This window comes from Sus scrofa, chromosome 14 (assembly GCF_000003025.6).
Source record: "Sus scrofa isolate TJ Tabasco breed Duroc chromosome 14, Sscrofa11.1, whole genome shotgun sequence".
NCBI lineage: Eukaryota > Metazoa > Chordata > Mammalia > Artiodactyla > Suidae > Sus > Sus scrofa.
This window is the reverse complement of record NC_010456.5, coordinates 131,193,239-131,214,143: the sequence shown is the minus strand read 5'-3', so window position 1 is coordinate 131,214,143 and position 20,905 is coordinate 131,193,239. Positions and strand designations below refer to the sequence as shown.

The window sequence follows — 20,905 nt, the reverse complement described above, 5'->3', positions numbered from 1 at the left end:
CGGCCCCTGGTCCTTGTGTTTTTGTTTCTCTCTGGGGCTGCCTGGCCCTTCTTCATTTCCCTTCTCCACCTGGTCCTGGAGGGAATGAAGGGAACGTTAGATGCTTCCTTTTTTATCCCTCCTTCCTTCCTTCCTTTCTAATTTTCTGAGCACCTTGTCTAACCCAGGTTCCGCATAAAACATAACCTGTCACCTGCACCAAAAACTCCAAGGTTATTTGGGGGGCCTTCATTTGAGATGCAATTACCTCGTGTTGCAGCAGGATCAAGTCTTAGCAGAGGAAAATGGGCATATACCAGTCCCCTGGAAAAACAAGTTTCTGGGAATTTTTTTGGAGGGGTGTTGACACATCCCAGCTGCTCTTGTGGGATGTGCTGATTCTTCACAAAAAGCTCGATGTCCATGAGCACGGCCCCTTTGGTGGAGGAGATGCTTATCAGGTAACTGGTAAGAGAGGCTTATTGGACTGTAGCTGGAATGAAAAGCCCCAGAAAGGCAGGCGGGTAGGTTGATGACAGAGAGCATACCACAGGGATGCCAAACATGCCTTTACCTGGCGACAGGTGAGTCTGTAATCAGATGTCTTGAGGATGGGTTGTTCCCAGGCATTTACCAGGCCACCTGTCATGGTGCGTTTGCCCTGCCATCACACAGATAGGGCTCAGTGTCCGCGACGGAGTTTTACCTTCCTGGCCCTCCTTGGATGTACATAGACTGCATCTCACTCAGTTGATCATTGCTCCCTTTTTAGAACAAGAGAAGGGGTAAAAAAACTTTTTATCCTATTGCAAATTTTTCCTTATTAACATTTACTAGTCTGTGTTGGACTTACCAGTATAAGATGGACATTTCAGTTTATTGGCTTTTGAGATAAAAACTACTTCTTCTCTGGTACCCAAGAAGAAATTCCCTGTGATCATGTCCCAGGAACCACGCAGTTTGGTTCCTTTTATGCCTTTTGATGCTTGAGAAAGAGAAACACCATTTTGGTGTGGGGCGGGGAGGAGGGTGGCACGGGGCTTCTCCTGGTTTCCCTTGATGGAGGTCCCCCCACGTTCTGAGCCGGGGCTCAGACAAGGGAACCAGCAAGAGCCAGCCCAGAGAGGGGCGTCTGCATGAGCCCTTCAGCTCTTGTCTGCATCTCCGGGCTGCTGGTGGCCATTGTGAAGCCGTCTTCACACAGCCATGAATTCTAGCGAGGGCTGCACTTTCCATGATTTCTTTATATTGGGATGTAAAGGGAATTGAGGATGTTTGTTCGGGAGGCCTGCGGTGTGGCCGGGTTTCGTTCAATCCATTTTTCAGTGAGTACATCAGATTCTTTCTCTGGAGCCAGATGCTTCCATAGCGCATCCGGGATGGAGATTCAGTTGTCCCCATAAACAGATGAACCCAGCTGCTGGGTGGGGACCCGTGCATGCCTGTGCTCTTCCACCTGCATCACCAGCTTCTGAGAAGGGGCCGCAAGGGTATTTTGTCTTTCAGGCTTTAGCCTCACCCTCTTGGCTGCTGATACAGGTAGATGGAACACCAGAGAAAAATCAAGGGCAGTCAAGGTCCTGTTTTATGACAGGACCTTGGGGGCAAATGGCACATTCCCAGGAACATCACACACCGGGCGAAGCGGGCACGTGTGATTCAGGAGCCTGTTCTGGGGGCCGCGTGTTAGTGGTTGTTAAACACACTGAATTCTGTGAAGGACACTCGCACTTCTGGAAGCTCACGCACTACCTGTCGGCTAAACAACATGATCTTGGAACATTCCCCGTATTTTGCTCAATCAAGTGGTCTAATGAAACCTTGCCATTTCCAGAAAGTGTTGGTGTAATTAGATAGTCATGGATGACTTAACTGCCCTTAATCTGCCCTTTCCTGTGGGTGCCTGGCCCTCCCCGCCCCCATTTGGCTGTTCTTCTCTCCTCTCAGCTTTCAGAAGACACAGCAGTTGGGCTAAGAGTTGACCTAGCTTTTAGCTGATGAGATCTTCTGTGATGACTCGCCAGTCCTGGTCTGATAGGTTTACTTGGGGCAGGGGGTTTGGGGAGGTGGAAATTTGCCAAGGGAGAGACGTGTCAGATTTAGTACCCACCTAATTACCTAAATTTGTCAATGAAAGGGAAACACCCCCCCCGCCACTGCCCCAAACCCCTTGAACCTTTATTTCAGCCTCTTGGTTTGAGGTGGTGAAGGGCTTTCGTTTGCTATCAGGGAGTGATGGGCAGAGCTTATAGTGAAGTGTGTTAACTCCAGGGCCTTACGCTCTGCTTTGGGAATGAAGGTCGGTGGACTGAACATCAGAGAGTTTCTCTGGCTGGTTGTGGTCCATTTGTGAGTCCCCAGAATAAGCTCCTGTCTCCTCCACTCTGGCGTCTATGCCTTTGCCCTCTGTGTGCTCTGTGGGAACCCCTCTCATTGCTGAATCTAAGCTAGCATTAAACGGTAATACCATTTCTTGGTGGTCCATTAAAAAGAAAGGGGATAAAAAAAAATCAACTTCCTTGCTTAATCTCCTTTATGTACTGTGAAAATAGACAAAAAGCACATTTAGTTAAGGGCTTGATTTATGGCACGAGGAATTTATGGTAAAGAGATCCTGGAAAGTGAGGAAGCTGAATTGAGGCAGTGAAAAAAGCACGCCACGGACGTGCCTGCCACAAGTGGGGATCAAGAGACAGCTGAGCAGGGCGTTAGTGTTCATGTGGCTCATGACTAAGTGGTCTTACTATCAATGGAATATTTTAACATTAGCTGAAAAGGAAACGAGACTGGCAGAAATGCCTGATTGGGGAGATCGCGGTTTTGTGCCCTAAAAAGAAGTGAGCATCTAAGAGGTGCTTCCGAGGTAGGGTTCAGTGGTGGACGGTGGAGTCCTTTGGGAGCCTGGTCCGAAGGAGAGAAGCTCTAGAGCCTCGGTGTTCCATGGAGGGAGCGCCTGCAAGGGGTCGAGCAGCCCTGGAAACACATTAGCGCTCGGAGTCAAAGGAGCAGAGAGAAAGGCGGGCGTATTTCAGTCCCACGGGCGGATTTTAAAAGCGTAGTAAAAACGCATGGAGGGAAAATGAAGATAGACCTTTGCAGACAGAGTGATTGTGAATTCTGTAGTTTCTCATACTTGGAGCATTTTCTTACCTTTTCTCTCTCTCTCTTTTCTCCCCAAACTATTTTCCAGATCTGTACCTTGACTCTAAACCCCAATACTTAATCTGAACAAAACTTCCATAACTTGAATCGTAACGACAGCAGCAACGGTTGTTAAGGTTTTCCATTTGCAAAGCTTTCACAATGAACCCTTGATGGAGACATTCCGGGTGGGGAGAAGATGTGTATAGCTGTGAACCTCCCCCGCAGGCTCACGGGCAAAGATTTCTTTGGGGTCATAGGTTAGCCGCAGAGCAGTGAACTTCTGGCTGGATGTTGTGTTTCTCTTTCTTAAGCGGCTTCGAAGCCCTGCTTGTTCCGATGACGTTCTCACCCTCCAGTTGTCCCCCTGTCCTGGGACGTCCCCTGACTCCTGGATCCTTAACTTGTGGGGTTTGCTCTTTTGCTCATTGGAGTCCTAGCCCATCCTGGCTGTGGGCAGAGGGTCTCATCTTTCAAACCATGAAGGCAGATCCTGCCCTTAACCCCAGAGGGGTCTGACCACTCTCACCCCCACCCCCCATCACACACCTTGTGACAGTATCTTACCCGCAGACCAACCCGCAGGTCCAAGTCTTCAGGGGCCCCCCGAGGGAAGTGCCATCATAAACTCCCATGGATCTGAGCAACAAATGACTCTAAAAAGATGCAAAAAAAAATCACTGTGGTGTTGGTAGCAAATGTTAACCGAGTTCTTAGCATGTGCCAGGCTCAGCACGCAACGCCTTATGGGTGTGACCTCATTGTCCTCCCACAGAAATTCTGTGAGGGGCAACTGTTCTGGTCTCCTTTTAACAGACAAGGAAACTCGAGTTTCGGAAGCTCAAGTGGCTTTCCGAAGCTCTCAAGGATGGCCAGTATTGAAACAGAGACCGCACAGCCCCGCAACAGTGGGTGCATTTGGTCAAGAAGCCACCACCCGGGAGTTTCTGTTGTGGTTCAGTGGAAACGAACCCGACTAGTATCCATGAGGATGCGGATTCAATCCCTGGCCTCACTCCGTGGGTTAAGGATCCAGTGTTGCTGTGAGCTGCAGCGTAGGTTGCAGAGCAGCTCGATCCTGTGTTGCTGTAGCTGTGGTATAGACCGGCAGCTGCAGCTCTGATTTGACCCTTAGCCTGGGAACTTCCATATGCCATGGGTACAGCCCTAAAAAGAAAAAAAAAAAAAAAGATGCCATCACTTGACTCAGGGTCCCTGGCAAAAACAGATGGCAGAGGAAGGGCACCTAGGAGGGCTGGCTGCTTGGCTCAGGGCAGTCACTGGGTACCCCATGGAAGGATGCAGATACAGGATGAAAGCCTGTAGCACAGGGAAGAGGCGAGAGCAATGACCTCTCTTAACTCATTTTAGAGTCAGGGTATGTCAAGCCGATGCCCCCTTTTCCACCCCCCTGGATATGCCTCAGTTCAGATCCTTTTTATTCTAAAGAATGTTTTTATCATTAAAGGAAGTAATTTGTTTTTCTGGAACATAAAAGGGATACATGTACATGGTACTCGAAGTCAGATGGTTTAGAAAGTTCTGAAATAAGACATAGTCTGCCCCATCCTTCAACTTCTCATCTCTCTCCCCAAAGGTGACCACTGCTAAAGCTCTTCTTCTAGAGCCTTCCCAAGACTTGTTTTCAGTGCCTGTGTTACCATGCTTATAACAAATATGTTCATACAGACTGTGTAATAAAATTTAAGCATCATTCCCTTTGCCAAAAGACTGCTCAGAAGGCTCAGAAATGTCCTCATGTGCACTCTAGAAGATCATAGAAACGCCTCCTGGAGTTCCCATCATGGCACAGTGGAAACGAATCCAGCTGGGAACCATGAAGTTGCGAGTTCGATCCCTGCCCTCACTCAGTGGGTTGAGGATCTGGTGTTGCCGTGAGCCATGGTGTAGGTCGCAGGTGTGCCTTGGATCTGACATTGCTGTGGCTGTGGTGTAGGTCGGCGGCTACAGCTCTGTTTCAACCCCTAGTCTGGGAACCTCCATGTGCCACAGGTGCGGCCCTAAAAAGACAAGAGACAAAACCAACAAAACAAACCAAAAACTCTGCCTCCTCCTTGACGTCAATGCTAAAACCACCTTCCTGTTCCTAAGATGATTTTTCCCTCTCAGTCCATCCTTGGACATCTTCTCAGGTGTCCTAGCTGCATGAAGGACAGTCCGGATTTAAGGAGGCGAGAATAAAGATTTTCTAAATAGGACATTCCCGGGAAGGGACCGCCCCATGGGTCCCCATAGGAATGGCCCAGGCTCCCCCTTGGAAGTTGATCCCCGCTCACTGTGGTCATCTGCACTCGGTCCTCGTCACCTTGATTTAGAAAGTGTTTGTGAGCACGGCAGGGGAGAAGGGCTGACGCGGGCACTCACGCAGGGGACAGGACAGTGCTGGATGGGTCACGTTGACCCGCTGTTCCAGCTCTCCTGGGCCAGAGTCCTGTGCACAGTTTAGAGTAAGAGGGCAGTCAGGCAGCCCGTGATGGCATTTTTCTGTATAAAAACCAGCACAAGGAGGATGCTCTATGTAAGAAATAACCATTTTATCAAAAGCAGACTAACATGGGTGAGAGTAGATGAGAAAACTCAGTGAGGGCCCACAGGCTGCCGAGGGGGAGGAGCTTCCCACCAGATTATGAATAAAGAGCTCTTTTCTCTCCCTTGACTCTTCATCCCCTGTGTCCAAAGCACTGGTTTCTGAAACCGAAGGCGGCAAGAGGCAGTTGATTTTCTCCGAATGGCCTGGGCATCGACCTGTTCCCAGAAGAACCCGGGAGAAGCAGACTGGTCCCCATGCCCAGGTCTCTGGTTACAAAGGCGCCTGGAGCTGCTGGACTGCTTTTCTTAAATCCTAGAGCTGGTTCCTTGAGAGATTCTGCATCACGTTGCAAAAGCCGGAGCTGACTGGAAGAGCTGATTTTCCGTGTTTTTATGGCATTTCACAAGCACAGCACTGACTCACCATGTGAGCTGGTCTGTAGGGAGGAGATTGAACTGGGACTCCAGGACAGGCACCGGCAAAAAGGCAATCATGAAGCCTGAGGGGTCTGTCTGTCTGTCCTCAAGTGACTGACCTGAGGCATGGGGACAGAGGGAAGACGTGTTTTTTATCAGGCGCTGTCTGGAAATGTTGTTAGGAATTCTGGTCTTAGGGACATATAATGTGCATGAGGTCGAGTAGGCACTGCACAGCTGGGAGGTCAGAGGCGTTGAAATCCAGTGGTTCTGGTCCCAAATCCTGACTTTGGCCAGCGCCCACCTTCCTTCCTCTGGGAGAGCTGACCGTCTGGCTGGGCTCTGGCCGGCCGCCAGCCCGCTCACGTCGAGCCAGGAGTACATCTCTGTCTTTGCATTTTGTATCCAGGTTTCTGCCGAGTCCAGCTCCTCCATGAACTCCAACACCCCACTGGTGAGGATTACAACTCGCCTCTCCTCCACAGCAGACACCCCCATGCTGGCGGGGGTCTCCGAGTACGAGCTGCCAGAAGATCCAAAGTGGGAGTTTCCCAGAGATAAGTGAGTACCCCTCTGGGACACATCCCCGAGCGGGGACCTAGGTACAGGTGGGGGCAGTGGATCGACACTTTGCTTTCATGACCCTTAACCGCCAAGGTCTTGTCCTGATGTCACCAGCAGTGGGTACGATTGCATGCCTAAATCACCAACTCCAGGGAAAATAACTGATTCCCTCTTGTTTCATAGTTCTTTTGAAACAGAGCTCCTCAGCCATGGCTGGTCCCCAAACAAAGTGGTACCTTGTTAGCATTTTTAAAAAAAAAACGTGTTGGGTAGTTCCGACCCAGTCAAATGGAATAAAAGTGGGATCATGCCATTTATAAAACAGACATTCCACTTTTGAGTTCCTTGAACATGACTGTTCTGTAGTTCAATTCTTTGGAGAAATTGGGTTTAGAATATAAATTGCCTTAAGAATTTTCACCCAGGAGTTCCTGCCGTGGCTCAGTGGTTAATGAACCTGACTTGTATCCTTGAGGCCGCAGGTTCGATCCCCAGCCTTGCTCAGTGGGTTAAGGATCCGTAGTTGCCGTGAACTGTGACCCCGAGCCTGGGAACCTCCATATGCTACAGGTGTGGCCCTAAAAAAACAAACAAACAAAAAGAGAATTTTACCCAGTGTGCTATTTTTAATAGTTACGAATATAACACTGGGTTGAGAATCTTTGAATAGGTAAGGTCTGACATGGAATTTCTCGTGGTCCATGATATTTTCCTTCTTGGATGCTGTAGAGGTGTTCCAAGCAGATGTTCAGCCAAAGTGTAGCCACCTGAGCTCTGGTGAAGGCATTGTTAGGAGCAGTGTATTTCTTGGTCTGGCTTCAAGTTCATGTGCTCTAGGCTCTGTTGAGCTGGATGTGAATCCTGGCTCTGTCAGCCAGTGGCTGGGCAGCCTGGTGTGCGTTACCTGATTCTCTTTGAACTTCATTTCTCTAAGGTGAGGGTCATGGTGTAGACCTCCCAGGACTGAGCACTATTCTTGGCTGCGAGTGTCCGTTCCGTTTCCCCTCATGTCTGGGTAACCTGAGAGGTCTGGACTGGTGGCAGAGCTGGGCCCGGAGTCCCTGGACAGATCTCGGGCTACCAGCCCTTCGTCTTCCAGCCAGGAACCAACCCCCGGATCCACCTTCTGAAAAGAATGTGGTGAAGCTCGTTTCCGGGGTCCTTCTTGTAGATTCCAAGCAGCTCAGGAGTAATGGAAGGGAGAAATCACTGACGGTTTATCTGCACCCGGGCAACTGAATAACACGCTTTTGACCGGCTTATATACAGCTACCCTGTTTGTCTTGACATTTGCGCTATCTCCCTGAGATTATGTCGGAGAAGTGTCTGATTACCGGAGAAGGAACTTGTACACAAATTTGGAGATACCAAGATAAGCTTTCATAGAGGTTGGATGTGAAGAGCCCTCTTTGGAAGGCAGGGTAGCTTGCACGGCACTTGTCAGTTTGGCTCACACAACGCCAACCAGCTCAGTGAAGTAACAGCTCACCCAGAGATATTCAGTACTATGCCCCGCAAGTTGGAACCAAATTATGGTACCAGGGGCATTCCGTTCAGAGTGTTAATGGCAGTGATTTCCAGCTTATTTGTGTACTATTCATGCATTCAGGACTTGGTTGCTGAACAGGTACCAGTAAGACAGAACACAAAGGATGGTTTCTTTACCCCGTAGAATGTGGGAAAGGGGGTGTTTCTCATGTGCCCTCCCAGCTCCCTGGTTTGGTTAAACAAGTAGGTGGGTCCATGTGCACAGTTCCCTGGGTATAGGACCGCGCTGGGGAGCTGTGATCATATTTTAAGAAACGGCAGCTCTCGGGTTCAGTCCGTAGTCTCTGCCACCTGTGACACCACCGGCAACAGTGGGAGTCTGTCTGTTAGCTCCCACCCGGGGTACCCTGAGTGCGGAAAATCTGAGTGCTAAGCATTTCAAAACAGTGTTTAGCACAACCGTAGGTGGAGCAGATTTCCAATGAATGAAGGCTATTTAGAAGCAGTTTATTAGATCGGAGGCAGACGTTATACAAAGAAGGGATTGTTATGCTTGTAGTACCAGGGCAATAGGACATAAATTAGCCATTTTTCCAATGCAAATGTTTATTTTCTGCCAAGATATTAAATTTAATTTTAGCTCAGGATAGCAAGGCAATGACCTCAGCAGAGCACACGCTGGCCTTGGTCTTTGCTTAATTTTTGCAAGCCATTGCGTACTTAAAAATACTACTTACTAGCAGCAGCTCAATGCTTTGCCGTGTTATGCTTCAATGAAAAAAACCATGTTCATAAGTTTTCCAAAGTCTCTTCCATTCTGCTGGTTTCTGGAATGCCCAGGGAGACTCTATGGCCGGTAGTAGGATGTGCATAGGGCTACCGAGCTTACACATTTAGTTTGTTGTGTTCACTTTGGATTTTCTTCATTCTTCATTTTGGGTCGTCTTAAGGATTTCTTAACTATTATGTTAAAAAAAAAAAAGTCCTCCCAATTTCTAGAAGTCTCTTTTTCCTGAAGTGAAACATTCGAGATTTCCTCGAAATGTGTTTAAGATTCGTATCTTGTAACTTGGCCCGAAATGTGACCATAAAACCCATTGGTGTTTGAATAATAGTGATGTTTAAAGACCTCACTTCACAGGGACAGAAAAGAAGCACGGCTTTCACGGGTGTTTTTGAGATGTTCTAAATTACGAGCATTGGACGGGCTCAAGATCAAAAGCTTCTCATCGTTAGCACTTGGGAAGGAAGGCTGACCACCTCACTCGCAAGGATCTCTTCCATAAAGAAAATAAATCGAGAGTACAAATGTGAAATTCAATAGCCGTTCCAGCAGTAATTGACATTCTTGAAAACGTCACTAAGAAAATACTCGAGCGTGTGTGTACCCCAAGTCTCATTAGTTCCATATGATAAACGCTCTGTGCTTTTGCAAGCCGCTGAAAGATTTTTATATTTCGTTCTGGAATTTCCCTCGCTACACCCCTTCGCCAGATGCTGTGTGCTAATCCTCTCTTTGCACATGTAGGCTGACGCTGGGCAAACCCCTGGGAGAAGGTTGCTTTGGGCAAGTGGTCATGGCTGAAGCGGTGGGAATCGACAAAGAGAAGCCCAAGGAAGCAGTCACTGTGGCCGTGAAGATGTTGAAAGGTGAGCAGGGAGGGGGTGGGGTGGGGGGCCGCCTTATCAAGAATGTTCCTTTTGTGGCATGTGAACTCTGTCATGGCAGGGGGTCAGAGAGCACATAGTTGACCTAGGGGTGGAGGAGGTTTCGGTGTAAATCAGCATCCTGGACAGACTATTTATCTTGAGCTGTGTACACTTATAAAAAAGAAAAGCCAGTTTTGTTAGAAAGGAGCAGTCTCCCGGATTCTGTTATTCTTCCACTCCTTGGAGGTGCCCATGCTTCTTTATGCCCCTTTTCTCCGTAGCTGCTTAGAAAGTACCAACTTGGGTAGAACTGATGAATTTAGGTGAGCGTTGGTCCATTGGCTCCAAGACCCGAACCTTAACTTACGAACAAAGGAAAGTTGGCATTTGGGGCGGGAGCAGGGACTCTCAGAGAGAGGCGAACACACTTTCTTCTTCGAAAGAGGAGTGCCCCTGAACCGAAGGGGTCCCGAGGAAGCTAAGAGGGAATTGACTAGATTGGGGCTGGGCAGAATCTTCTGGATTTGTGTGAGCAGCTACCCAGAGGTGTGAAACATCCAGTGGCGTGCGTGGAAGTCTGAGCAGGTCTGCATTAACCTTCCAGCCCTGCTTCGTGCCCACATCCAAGGAGCTTAAAGAACTTTTAACCATTAACTTCATCCTCCCGCAGTATTCTTTTATGAGAGGAGTTATAGGAAACGGTTACGTTATAAATCCTATCCTGGGCATCTCACAGAGGACATCCCAAGCGGCGTGTTTCCCATGTGTCCCAGCGGAGAGTCTGTTCTCGGGATATGGGGGGGCCTGATGCTTTGTGGATGCCCAGGGGGCAAGGCTTTTCCTTCCTTGTGTGGGTTCTCCTGGGAAAGTCATTATGTCTTTCCCTGAGGGGAGGGAGCAGGGCGGAAATAGTCAAAAAGATGTTGGGGGAGTTCCCACTGTGGCACAGCGGGTTAAGAACCTGACTAGTATCCATGAGGATGCAGGTTCGATTAGTATCCATGAAGATGCTGGTTCGATCCCTGGCCTTGCTCAGTGGGTTCAGGATCTGGTGTTGCCTTGAGCTGCAGGGCAGGTCTCAGATGCAGCTCAGATCCAGCATTGCTGTGGCTGTGGTGCAGGCTGGTAGCTGTAGCTACGACTTCACCCCTAGCAGGGAACCTCCATTTTCCATTTCCCTAGCCGGGGAACCTCCATTTTCCTAAAAAAGAAAAAAAAATTTTTTGAAAAAAGGTGTTGGGATGGAGTTCCCATTGTGGCTTGGTGGTTAACAAATCTGACTAGGAACCATGAGGTTGCAGGTTCAATCCCTGGCCTCGCTCAGTGGGTTAAGGATCTGGCATTGCCATGAGCTGTGGTGTAGGTTGCAGATGCGGCTCGGATCCCACGTGGCTGTGGCTGTGGCGTAGGCCCGCAGCAACAGCTCCGATTCGACCCCTAGCCTGGGAACCTCCATATGCTGCGGCAGCGGCACAAGAAATAGCAAAAAGACAAAAAAAAAAAAAAAAAAAAAAAAAAAGGTGTTGGGCATTTAAAATTTTTTTAGCTATAGATCTGAATGGCTCCCAAGGAGAACTAGAGTGTTTTGAGCTGCTGCTCACCTTGGGATTTGATGCCCAGGCGGACCAAGCTCTCCCACCCTGAATATCCCACATCCACCAACAGAGGTGGCCTGCTGCCTGCATCCTGCATGGCCTGAGCCTGCCCCTGTGCCCTCGTCTTTCTGCATGGCAGGCACATTGGGCTGTGTGCCCCCACCAGCTGCCTTCGGCAGCCCCAGCTGTGTACCAGGGCTGAGTATGAGGAAGGTCCAGACTCCTGGTCTCTTTGGGCAGAGCCTCTGATTTGGTTTCCAGAGCCCAGGGGACAGGGAGGCCTGGGAGTCCTCATAGCTGCTTTACACCAAGGCTGGCCTTCCCTTAGGATGGAGAAGGACATTAGCCAAAGCCCTTATGACGCGGCTGTCTTTACAGCCGTGGGTGGCTCAGGGCCTGGAGTAGACCCTGGCATGTGATTGCTGTGGAGCCCCTCCCTCCGAGGGGTAGGCACTGGGGTGTAAAATCCACATGGACGTGTGTAGAAATTAGTCCTCTGTGTGCGTCCACATGGATTTTACATTCCAGGCAATTGTGTGCGGCTCTTCCTTTTGTGAAGCTGAAGAGCTTTTTGAAACATGCTTCTACCCGTGCCCTAATCTCATTTTTGTAGTGAGCCTAGGTCTTCCCATATTGAATTAGCCTGACGTGGAGCAACGGAGAAGTCTTGCCACTTTTTAGAAGCTAAGAAGGGCGCCTGCATATGCAGGACCCAAGCCATTCTTGCTTGAGATTATGGAGCAGAGGTTTTCAAAAGTTTAATTTGTTGGGATGGGACTCACAGCCCCTTTGGAAGCCCGTAGAAGGCATGGAGCTCCCCCTCCCCCAAGATGCCTGTACATACTCGCACCTTTGCCCACAGTCACAGCCATCCGGGGATGCTCTGTGGGCTGGGAGGCTCAGGTTAGCAGCACATGGTCCAGAGAACGTCTGTAGGGGTGTGAAATGCCCAGTCCTCCGCCCCGCTGGAGGTCTCCACAGCTGCTTTCAGGCCCCGTGGAGTTTGATGTCATTTGCAGAAGCACCTTAGATCTGCCAGAGGATGAAATTACTTCACGAGAGAGAGAAACACCCCCACATTTGTGAGGTTTGCTGGGAAAGAATTGGCCTTTGCATCCAAGCCCTATGTACTTGTTCTGACTTTTGACCCTATTGACCCCAAATTAGCTCTTTGACACGGAGCAGGGCAGTTAATTCCCTGTCTGGCCCTTTGCTGCTTCACCAAAAAGATGAGGGAGGTAACTTGGAAAGTCTCTTTTGGTTCTAAAATTCGATTTCATGCTGGTTCAGCTAAGTTTTCATCAGCTAACAGTGGCAACTGATGGGTTAGAGGAAACTGACCTGTAATTTACCTGATGTTTGTAGATGATGCCACAGAGAAAGACCTTTCTGATCTGGTGTCAGAGATGGAGATGATGAAGATGATTGGCAAACACAAAAATATCATAAATCTCCTCGGAGCCTGTACTCAGGATGGTGAGTAGAAGGAAAAAAATGCTTCCATCTGCATGAGCTGTGATTCAGTGTCAGCATCATTTAAGAAAAGGGTAGACTTTTAGATCTTGCTCCTAGGGCCCCTCCAGTGCCTGTTTAAAGCTCTCTTTAAAGCCCCACACACCCCCGCCCCAGGAAAGCATTCCTGGCCATGAGCACGAAGATGACTTTGGGGCCACCATGCCTGGCAGGAGGGAAGGTGGGTGTTGGGTGATTCTGGATGGGAAGGCCTGTAGGGTCCTGCTGTTTTAGGGTATAACCCGGAGGGTGTTTGGGGAGGGCCATCTCTGTATGTTTGTGATTTGTACGTGCCAAGAGAGATTTCTGAAAATAAGATCCCACGTGTTGGGAGTTCCCGTTGTGGCTCACGTGGTAGCAAACCTGACTTAGTAATCATGAGGATGCGGGTTCAATCCCTGGCCTCGATCAGTGGGTTAAAGATCTGGTGTTGCCCCGAACCGTGGTGCAGGTCACAGACATGGCTCAGATCTGGCGTGGCTGTGGCTGTGGCATAGGCTGGCAGCAGTAGTTCCCATTCGACCCCTAGCCTGCAAACCTCCATGGGCTGAGGGTGTGGTCCTAAAAAAAAAAAAGGCAAAATAAATGCATAAAAAAGATCCCACATTTTGGTTGACAAGTCCTTCCCTTCAAATGGGGGTTAAGGAAGCCGTGTCTGAACCAGCCACCATGTAGGCATGGGTGGCTGAGCTCCCAAGGAGACTGAAAGAAGGGAGACTGATAGAAAGCCCGCATTATCTTCCTCAGGGGAGAGGGGCCCTTGGCTTCTGTCATGGATGATGTGTGGCCCTTTGCGAATCAGTGTGATGATAATTAACAAACTTGAAAATGCCAGTCTTGGCCTTGGCACTTTCTCTGCGTGGACTAAACCAGGCTATGGGACGTTTGTTCCGTAAAGGGTGATTATAGATATTTTTGGCTTTGTGGGTCTTAGGGTGTTTGTGGCAACTACCCACCTCTGCAGCTGCAGTGAGGAGGCGGCTACAGACAACGTGGATGTGAACAGGCCTCGTTGTGTGCCAGTAACATTTACACGCAGAAACAGGCAGCAGGCAGGGCTGGGCCTGCAGGCTGTGAGCCCACCCTAGTCTATGCCGCGGGAAGTTCTTGCACATGTGTATATGGAGACATGCAGAGCAGTGTTCATTGAACACTGTTGGCAGGGGCCCAAACCTGGAAGCAGCCTGTACGGAAATGGATGAATACAGTAGGATGCATTTCTTGGATAGAACCTGTGTAACTGTTAAATGATTTAGATGTATTTTTGTCAGCCTGACTGGCTTCCAAAAGGATAATATATAGGGGCAAATGTTGCAGAGCTGTATCTCTGTTATTTGTTGAGGCAATTAAAATAATACATTGTTTATTGATACATAGGTCTGTGGAAAATAGTTATACCAGAAGGAGCAAGTTTATGGTAGCCATTACTTTGCAAGAGGGTGCAGAGAGAGTGGGCATGCCAGGGAAGGGACACTCATGGTATCTCTCTTTCCTTTCCTTCCTTCCTTTCTTCTTTGTTTTTTCCTTTTATTGGCTGCCCCACTGCTGCATATGGAGTGCCCAAGCCAGGCCTCAGATCCGAGCTGCAGTTGCAGCCTACACCACAGCTGCAGCAACGGGATCCTTGGCCAGGCCAGGGAAGGAACCTGCGTCCCAGCCCTCCGGAGATGCCTCCAATCCCGTTGCGCCACAGCGGGAACTCCATCTCTCTTCTTTCTTAAAGGCTGCGGAGACTCTCTTTGGGGGAGATTCGAATGCAGGTGTTTTATTTGTGTGTGTGTGTGTGTGTGTGTGCGCTCTTCTGTATGCTTAAGTCTAAAATCATCATGATAGGAGTTCCCGTCGTGGTGCAGTGGTTAACGAATCCGACTAGGAACCATGAGGTTGCGGGTTCGGTCCCTGCCCTTGCTCAGTGGGTTAACGATCCGGCGTTGCCGTGAGCTGTGGTGTAGGTCGCAGACGCGGCTCGGATTTGGCGTTGCTGTGGCTCTGGCGTAGGCTGGCAGCTACAGCTCCGATTAGACCCCTAGCCTGGGAACCTCCATATGCCACGGGAGCGGCCCAAGAAATGGCAAAAAGACAAAAAAAAAAAAAAAAAAAAATCATCATGATAACCAAGCCCTGGGTTGTCCTCGCGGGGCTGTCCCGGGGGCGAGGCCGGCACATCTGGGGTCCGCTGTCTCTCCAGCTTCTCTTCTCCATCATCAGGGCCGCTCTACGTCATAGTCGAGTACGCCTCGAAAGGCAACCTCCGAGAGTACCTGCGCGCCCGGCGGCCTCCGGGGATGGAGTACTCGTACGACGTCAACCGCGTGCCCGAGGAGCAGATGACCTTCAAGGACTTGGTGTCCTGCACCTACCAGCTGGCCCGGGGCATGGAGTACTTGGCCTCCCAAAAAGTGAGTCCTTGCCCTCTCCGCGGTTGGGTGAATTCCAGCTCAAAAACGTCTTTGAGGAAAACAAGCAAGTTGGACGTGCTTGTTGGCTCAATCCAGCCCTTGCCTGTCTCGTACGACCTGGAAAATATTTATTGCATTATTCACCCTGGGGTTTAATGAACTCTTTGAAAGCCAGGGCAGCCTCGTAAACCTGTAGTGACACTGCAGAGATGAGCAGAAAAGTTGTCTCTTGGCGGAGGCAGGGCCAGGTGGCACCGTCCTGGGAGTCAGCTCTCCAGGTGGACAGCAGGTGGGCTGCAGGGGTGAGGGTGGGGGGCACTGCCTTTAATTCTGATGACTTTTTGGGGTTTATGTGTTTTGTGGTTATTGAATCTTTGAACGTGTACTTCAGGTGTTGTATTTCTGGTGTCGCGTTTGAGACGGCGGTTAACATTCTAAGAATCAAGATGGAGCGAAGGGATAGTTGAGTGACATCCTGTGCTGAGTTGTTCTCTGGATTTATTTTGACTCCTTAGCGGGGTGACCCTCTTCGGTTAGAAGTTGGGCAGGTCCCCTGAGGTGAATCGCCTGCATTCCGAGCATGCCACATGCACTGGAACTCGAAACATCTCGGCTATTCTGAAAGTGGTCAGACAGGTGCCCAGATGTCCCCCGGGGCATTTTGGACGAAGCAAGGCACCCTTCCTTAGCCCGCGATGTGGGGGTAGGTGCAGAACTGCCTCCTCGGGCGGAGGTGGGTCAGTTCCTCTTTGTGGTGGAGCTTAATGCAGCATCAGGAATTCCTCGGGTACCCAAAGACATAAGAGCCTCTGGCAGGGGTGGACCCTCTGCCACCCTGTGGCTTTGGCTGGCTCATGGCCACAAGTGAACGAGGAAGCCGTGGAAGGATTTGGGGAAAGGGTAGCTGCATCTCAGCCTCAACTGTGGCCGCATGGGGACGTGGCCAGAGTTACCACATGTTCTGCTTTTTGCATTTTTTTTAAAAATTTTATTTTCAAGAGTCCAGAATTGAAGACCTTTTGGATTTTTTTTTCCTGAAGAATCTCCCAATGCAGATTTTAGGAAACCAGAACCGTGTTGAGGTCTGCCGTTGTGTACACATGCGTGTGCACAGTGGAATTTGCCAACCAACAAGTTTTGGCACGAGGAAATCATGAGATCCAGAATGTGGGACATTTGACAAGATATCGCTTCAAAATGTCAGTGTCACGAGAGACAGCAAATGCTGGGAAGACGGTCCCAGATGAAAGGAGGCTTAGGAGATGTGACAATATACCTGTGACTCCTGGGTGGGAGGTGTGTGTGGGGGGCAGCTTTTATAAAGGACATTTGTGAATAATCGAAACACGAATGTAGACTGTTGATGAGATAATGTCCCCGTGTCAGTGTTGAATTTGGGGTGGCGATAGAGGGCTTGTGTTACGGTGGGAGGTATATGCTAGTGAGATCTGCAGCTCACTTTTAAATGGTTCAGCCGTGGTGTGTGTGTGTCTGTGTGAGAACGAAGAGGCTGGGTCTCGACGGAAAGAGTAAGTAAGCCGAAGAAGTGAATGTGACAAAATGGATATTCGTTGTTTTATTTCACCTTTTCTGCAGCCTGGAACTATTGTTAAGTAAAATCCTGGGAGGGCAGCCTGTCTGCAGGTTGCCTGTCCTGACCCTCTGGCCCTGGTCACTCTGTGGCCTGGTCATTTTATTAATCCTTCAGCGAATATTCCTGAGTGTTTCTGATTCAGATGCCTAGTGGCCTAGGTCAGGCTCCAAATGAGGTGCCCAGAAGGGGCAGAGTCCTTGGCCTCTTGGAGCAGGAGCTGCGGAGACAGCAGGTGAAATCAACAGTGAGCGTGGACATACACATAAGCCGTGGAGGAAGCCTCAGGAGGCTGGGGAGGGAGGGTGGCAGGTGAGTGCTGCAGCAGAGGGACAAGCTGGGTGGACCATCTAGGGAGGCAGGCCTGCTCAAGCCAGGCCCAACAGTCCCAGGCAAGGACTCTGCACCGCAGGCTCTATCTTGGCTCTGGGGACGCCACCGAGGGGCGGTTGATTTGGGTCAGGTTTGTGCTATAACATTGGCCCTTGTGCTGCTTGCCTGGTGCATTGGAAGCTCTGAGTCCTGTGGAAGGTGCTGGTGGTTTGGGCCAGGGGTTATTGGCTCTGATAGACAATAGAGATATGCATTGGTTGAGTTCCCTGGTGGCTCAGTGGGTTAAGGATCTGGTGTGGTCACTGCTGTGGCTCTGGTTACTACACCGAGTGACCGACCACATTGCTGTGGGCATGGACGAAACACACACACACACAAAAAAAAAAAAAAAAAAAAAAAAGGAGAGAGAGTGAGAGAGAAGCAGATTGGTGTTGGTATATTGGGCGGTTAATGGATGGAGAGACCTGGGAGGGAAAGATGCAGGGAGGAAGGCTGACTCCTGGATTTGCAGCTTGAGAAACTGCGTGGAGGTGCAGGATGAGGAGGATGGGGAAGGGGAGGGGGTTGGGGTAGATTCTGGTGGAAAATCCAAGGTGCACTTTGACGATGAGGGTCTTTCAAGGTCAGGTGTCGACCAGAGGGCTGGACTGGACACCAGAGCCAGCAAAGGGAGTGTAGTTTCGTTTCAAGCATGGCAGTGGACGAGTTCATCACGGCGGGAGTGTAGGTGGGAGATGAAACCTGGAGAAAACCCTCAAATCCAGAGCATGGCTAAAGCGCAGGGAAAGACAGAGGAGACAGGGTCAGAGAGGAAGGCGCAGACCCGGGACGCGGTTCACAGGGGCTGCAGGAGGAGCCTCAGGACGGCGAGCGGTCAGCTGCAGGTCCACCTGCTCAGAAGGAGGAGAAAGAAGGTGCGAGAGAAGAGTCCGGCTTCTGGAGCAGAGGGGGTCCCCCCGCCTCCCCCGGGCCCTGACGACCAGATCCTGCCCCCTGTGGAGCCGCTTGGTGTGATGGAGCGGTAACTAAGACTCAGATGCACTTTGTGAAATGGGGCAAATGGATACATTTTAGAATGAATGGCAGGCTGCACATACCCTCATTGCGCGTATCGTGGCGGTAGCAATGGTCCTTATGACGAATCCCGGCCACTTTCTGGGAGCTGAAGGTCCTCCAGGGCAAGTGTTTTTGCATTTTTACATACGGTTTCATCCATCCCCTCAGACCCACTCAGAAACATCTATGGTTAAATCCCCATTTTCTGAAGGCGTCTGGGGCCGTTAGCTAGCGCCAGGAAAGCTTTGAGTGCTGGTGTGTGTCACCGTCCTCATTTCTGAGATGGAGAAGTGTCAGCCCTGAGAGTGAAGTGGCTGGTCCCAGAGCTGGCCTTTTGGCTCTCTGCCCACACATCCCACAGGACAGCCCCTCTGCTCTCAGGCAAGCCCTGCCTCTCAGGATTGAGAAGAGGACCCCAGAGATGCCCTGGGTGGAGGCCTTGTTCACTAGCCCCGGATGGGGTAGTCCTGCTTCCCAAGGCTTTGCAGTCGTGTTCGCAAGGTCCTTTGCTGAAGGCCACCTGCAGGTTAGGACCTAGAACAGGTGTGAAGCAGGTTTGAGATGAAGGTCCTGAGAATGGTCCCCCACGTGGAAGCTGCTTCCAGATATGGGGGCGTATTCCTGATGGTGGAGAATGAAGAGGCAAGGGAAGGGTCGGATCCTGGCCCCCCAGCACCCATCCCCTCCCGGAGACGGTGATGAGCGTGTTAGAGCAACTGCCGAGGGAGGCGTCTGGCTCCTGGCTGGTGGAGCGTGATGAGGAATTCAGCTCACTGGACATTTACGGGGTCAGGCTCTGTGCTGGAAGTGTAGACATGCATGTGCAGTCCTGTCCTTGACCTGGGACGCTGGGGGTGACCACGATGCACACAGTAATGTGTTCAGTGACGTGGTATCTGAGCCTTCTACAAATTAGGAAAGCCTTGCTATTTTTAGTTCCAAGTACACTAATTTTTCTTTTTTACACAATCCCAAAGCCAGTTAAACCTCCAGGGTGTTCACCTTGTGCAGGTGCTTTTGTTTTTAGCAAGCCCTGGCTTCCCCACCTGTAAAATGGGTGTCATAATACCTAGCTCTGAAGTCACCGTGGGAATTTAATGCCGACGGCTGTGCGGAGGCAGCCAACACAGCTTCATGGTCAGAAAGGTGTTAGTCTTCCTTCCCTTAATGAGCCATTGACCTTCACTTATTTAAAAAATCGACTTCCAAACAGTCCGAGAGCTCTGCTTGTGTGCGATGGCCAGCTCTTTGCACTGGAGAACAACTCACATTTCTGCAGATGATGGGAATTTGGCTTGATTTTGATTATTTTCTTTTTCTTGCGCATGGGTGCCAAGTCTTTTCTTGTTTAGCCCAGAGGGTGGGCTTTGGTGTTTCCTAGCACCCTGGGATGTGGGAGGTTGGTGCCGAGTTCTGGCTCTCACGGGGGACGTGGAGGTCGCCGTCGTGGTGACTCCGAGTTGCGTCCTGATGTGTGGTCGGAGCCCTGTACACAGGGAGTCGGATTCTTCTGGCCACATGGCTGCCAAATGCATAGAGTGTCAGCAGGGAGCACTGCCCTGGGAGAGTTTGGCCCAGGGCTTGGAAGGTCAATAGGAAAAGGCCTCCAAAGTCCGGACTGCAGCTGGATCCCCCGGCGGCTGTTGGGAGCGATCATATTTCCTGCTTCCATCCTGGCCGGGCACAGGCATGCCTGAGAGGCTCTCCTGCTTTCCCTTCAATGATCTTAGCCCGTCCAGTGGGCCGCAGAAGCGCATAAAAACAAGGACTCGTTGGAAATTCTTCCTAATGTATCCTTCAGAGAGGGTTTGGTGTGCTCCTTTTTTTCACTGGGCCATTTCATGGTATCCTCTACCATCAGCCCATTGCACCCATGTCAGATGGACTGATACGACTCTCTGTCATATAATAGTTAGTTAACCTTTGCTAAGGACCTGTGTGAAAGTGTTGATAGGTTTGTTTGTTTGTTTGTTTTTCTTTTGGGTCGTGCCTGCGACATACAGGGGTTCCCAGGCCAGGAATTAAACCTGAGTCCCTGCAGTGACAATGCCAGAACTCCAAAGGACATTGGTTCACTTCTTTATGCCTTATCATTCCCACAAATCGGGGGTGATGATTTAGGACCCTAATGATCACTTAGCATGATGGAAGCTTGGTCTATTAACGTACAACTTTGAAAACACTTTTAACAGTTTGCAGAAACATATCTTTTGGAGAAAGGAAAAATAGAAGTTTGAATGCCTAGAGCTTTCTGAGACCACAGAGTTAATAGCAGGACTAAATCAGCCGCCCTGTAGTGAGCACCTCAGCATCTAGCCCCCATGTGTGGGGCAGACATTGGCTGGGCTCCTCTGTGGGGTCAGGTGTGGGGTGAGAACTGGACAGAGGATGTGGATAGGCAGGTGCTGGCCATGATGTAAGCCAGGAAAGAACATGATCAGTTCCCTTAGAAAGATAATTTGAGGGAAGCCCAGATGATGCAATAGGTCTGAGTTTGGAAGCAGGAAGCCTTATTGGGCAGATCGTGTGGCTCTCTGTGGGGATGGGGGCGGGGTAGACAGTGATGAGCCCCTGGACCAAGGGGTTAGCAGGTGACAAATTGGAGAGGCATTTGGGAGTTGAAATCAACA

At 50.2% G+C, this 20,905-nt stretch overlaps 1 protein-coding gene across 1 annotated transcript in view; it reads left to right on the top strand.

Moving 5' to 3' along the window:
- The window catches only part of FGFR2 (fibroblast growth factor receptor 2), a gene marked incomplete at its 3' end in the record, with an annotated part of 101,907 nt that overhangs the window by 70,858 nt on the left and 10,144 nt on the right, over positions 1 to 20,905 (top strand). The window contains 4 exon segments of the mRNA NM_001099924.2: positions 6,497 to 6,648; positions 9,668 to 9,789; positions 12,750 to 12,860; positions 15,105 to 15,295. Coding sequence (NP_001093394.1) covers positions 6,497 to 6,648; positions 9,668 to 9,789; positions 12,750 to 12,860; positions 15,105 to 15,295 — 576 coding nt within the window.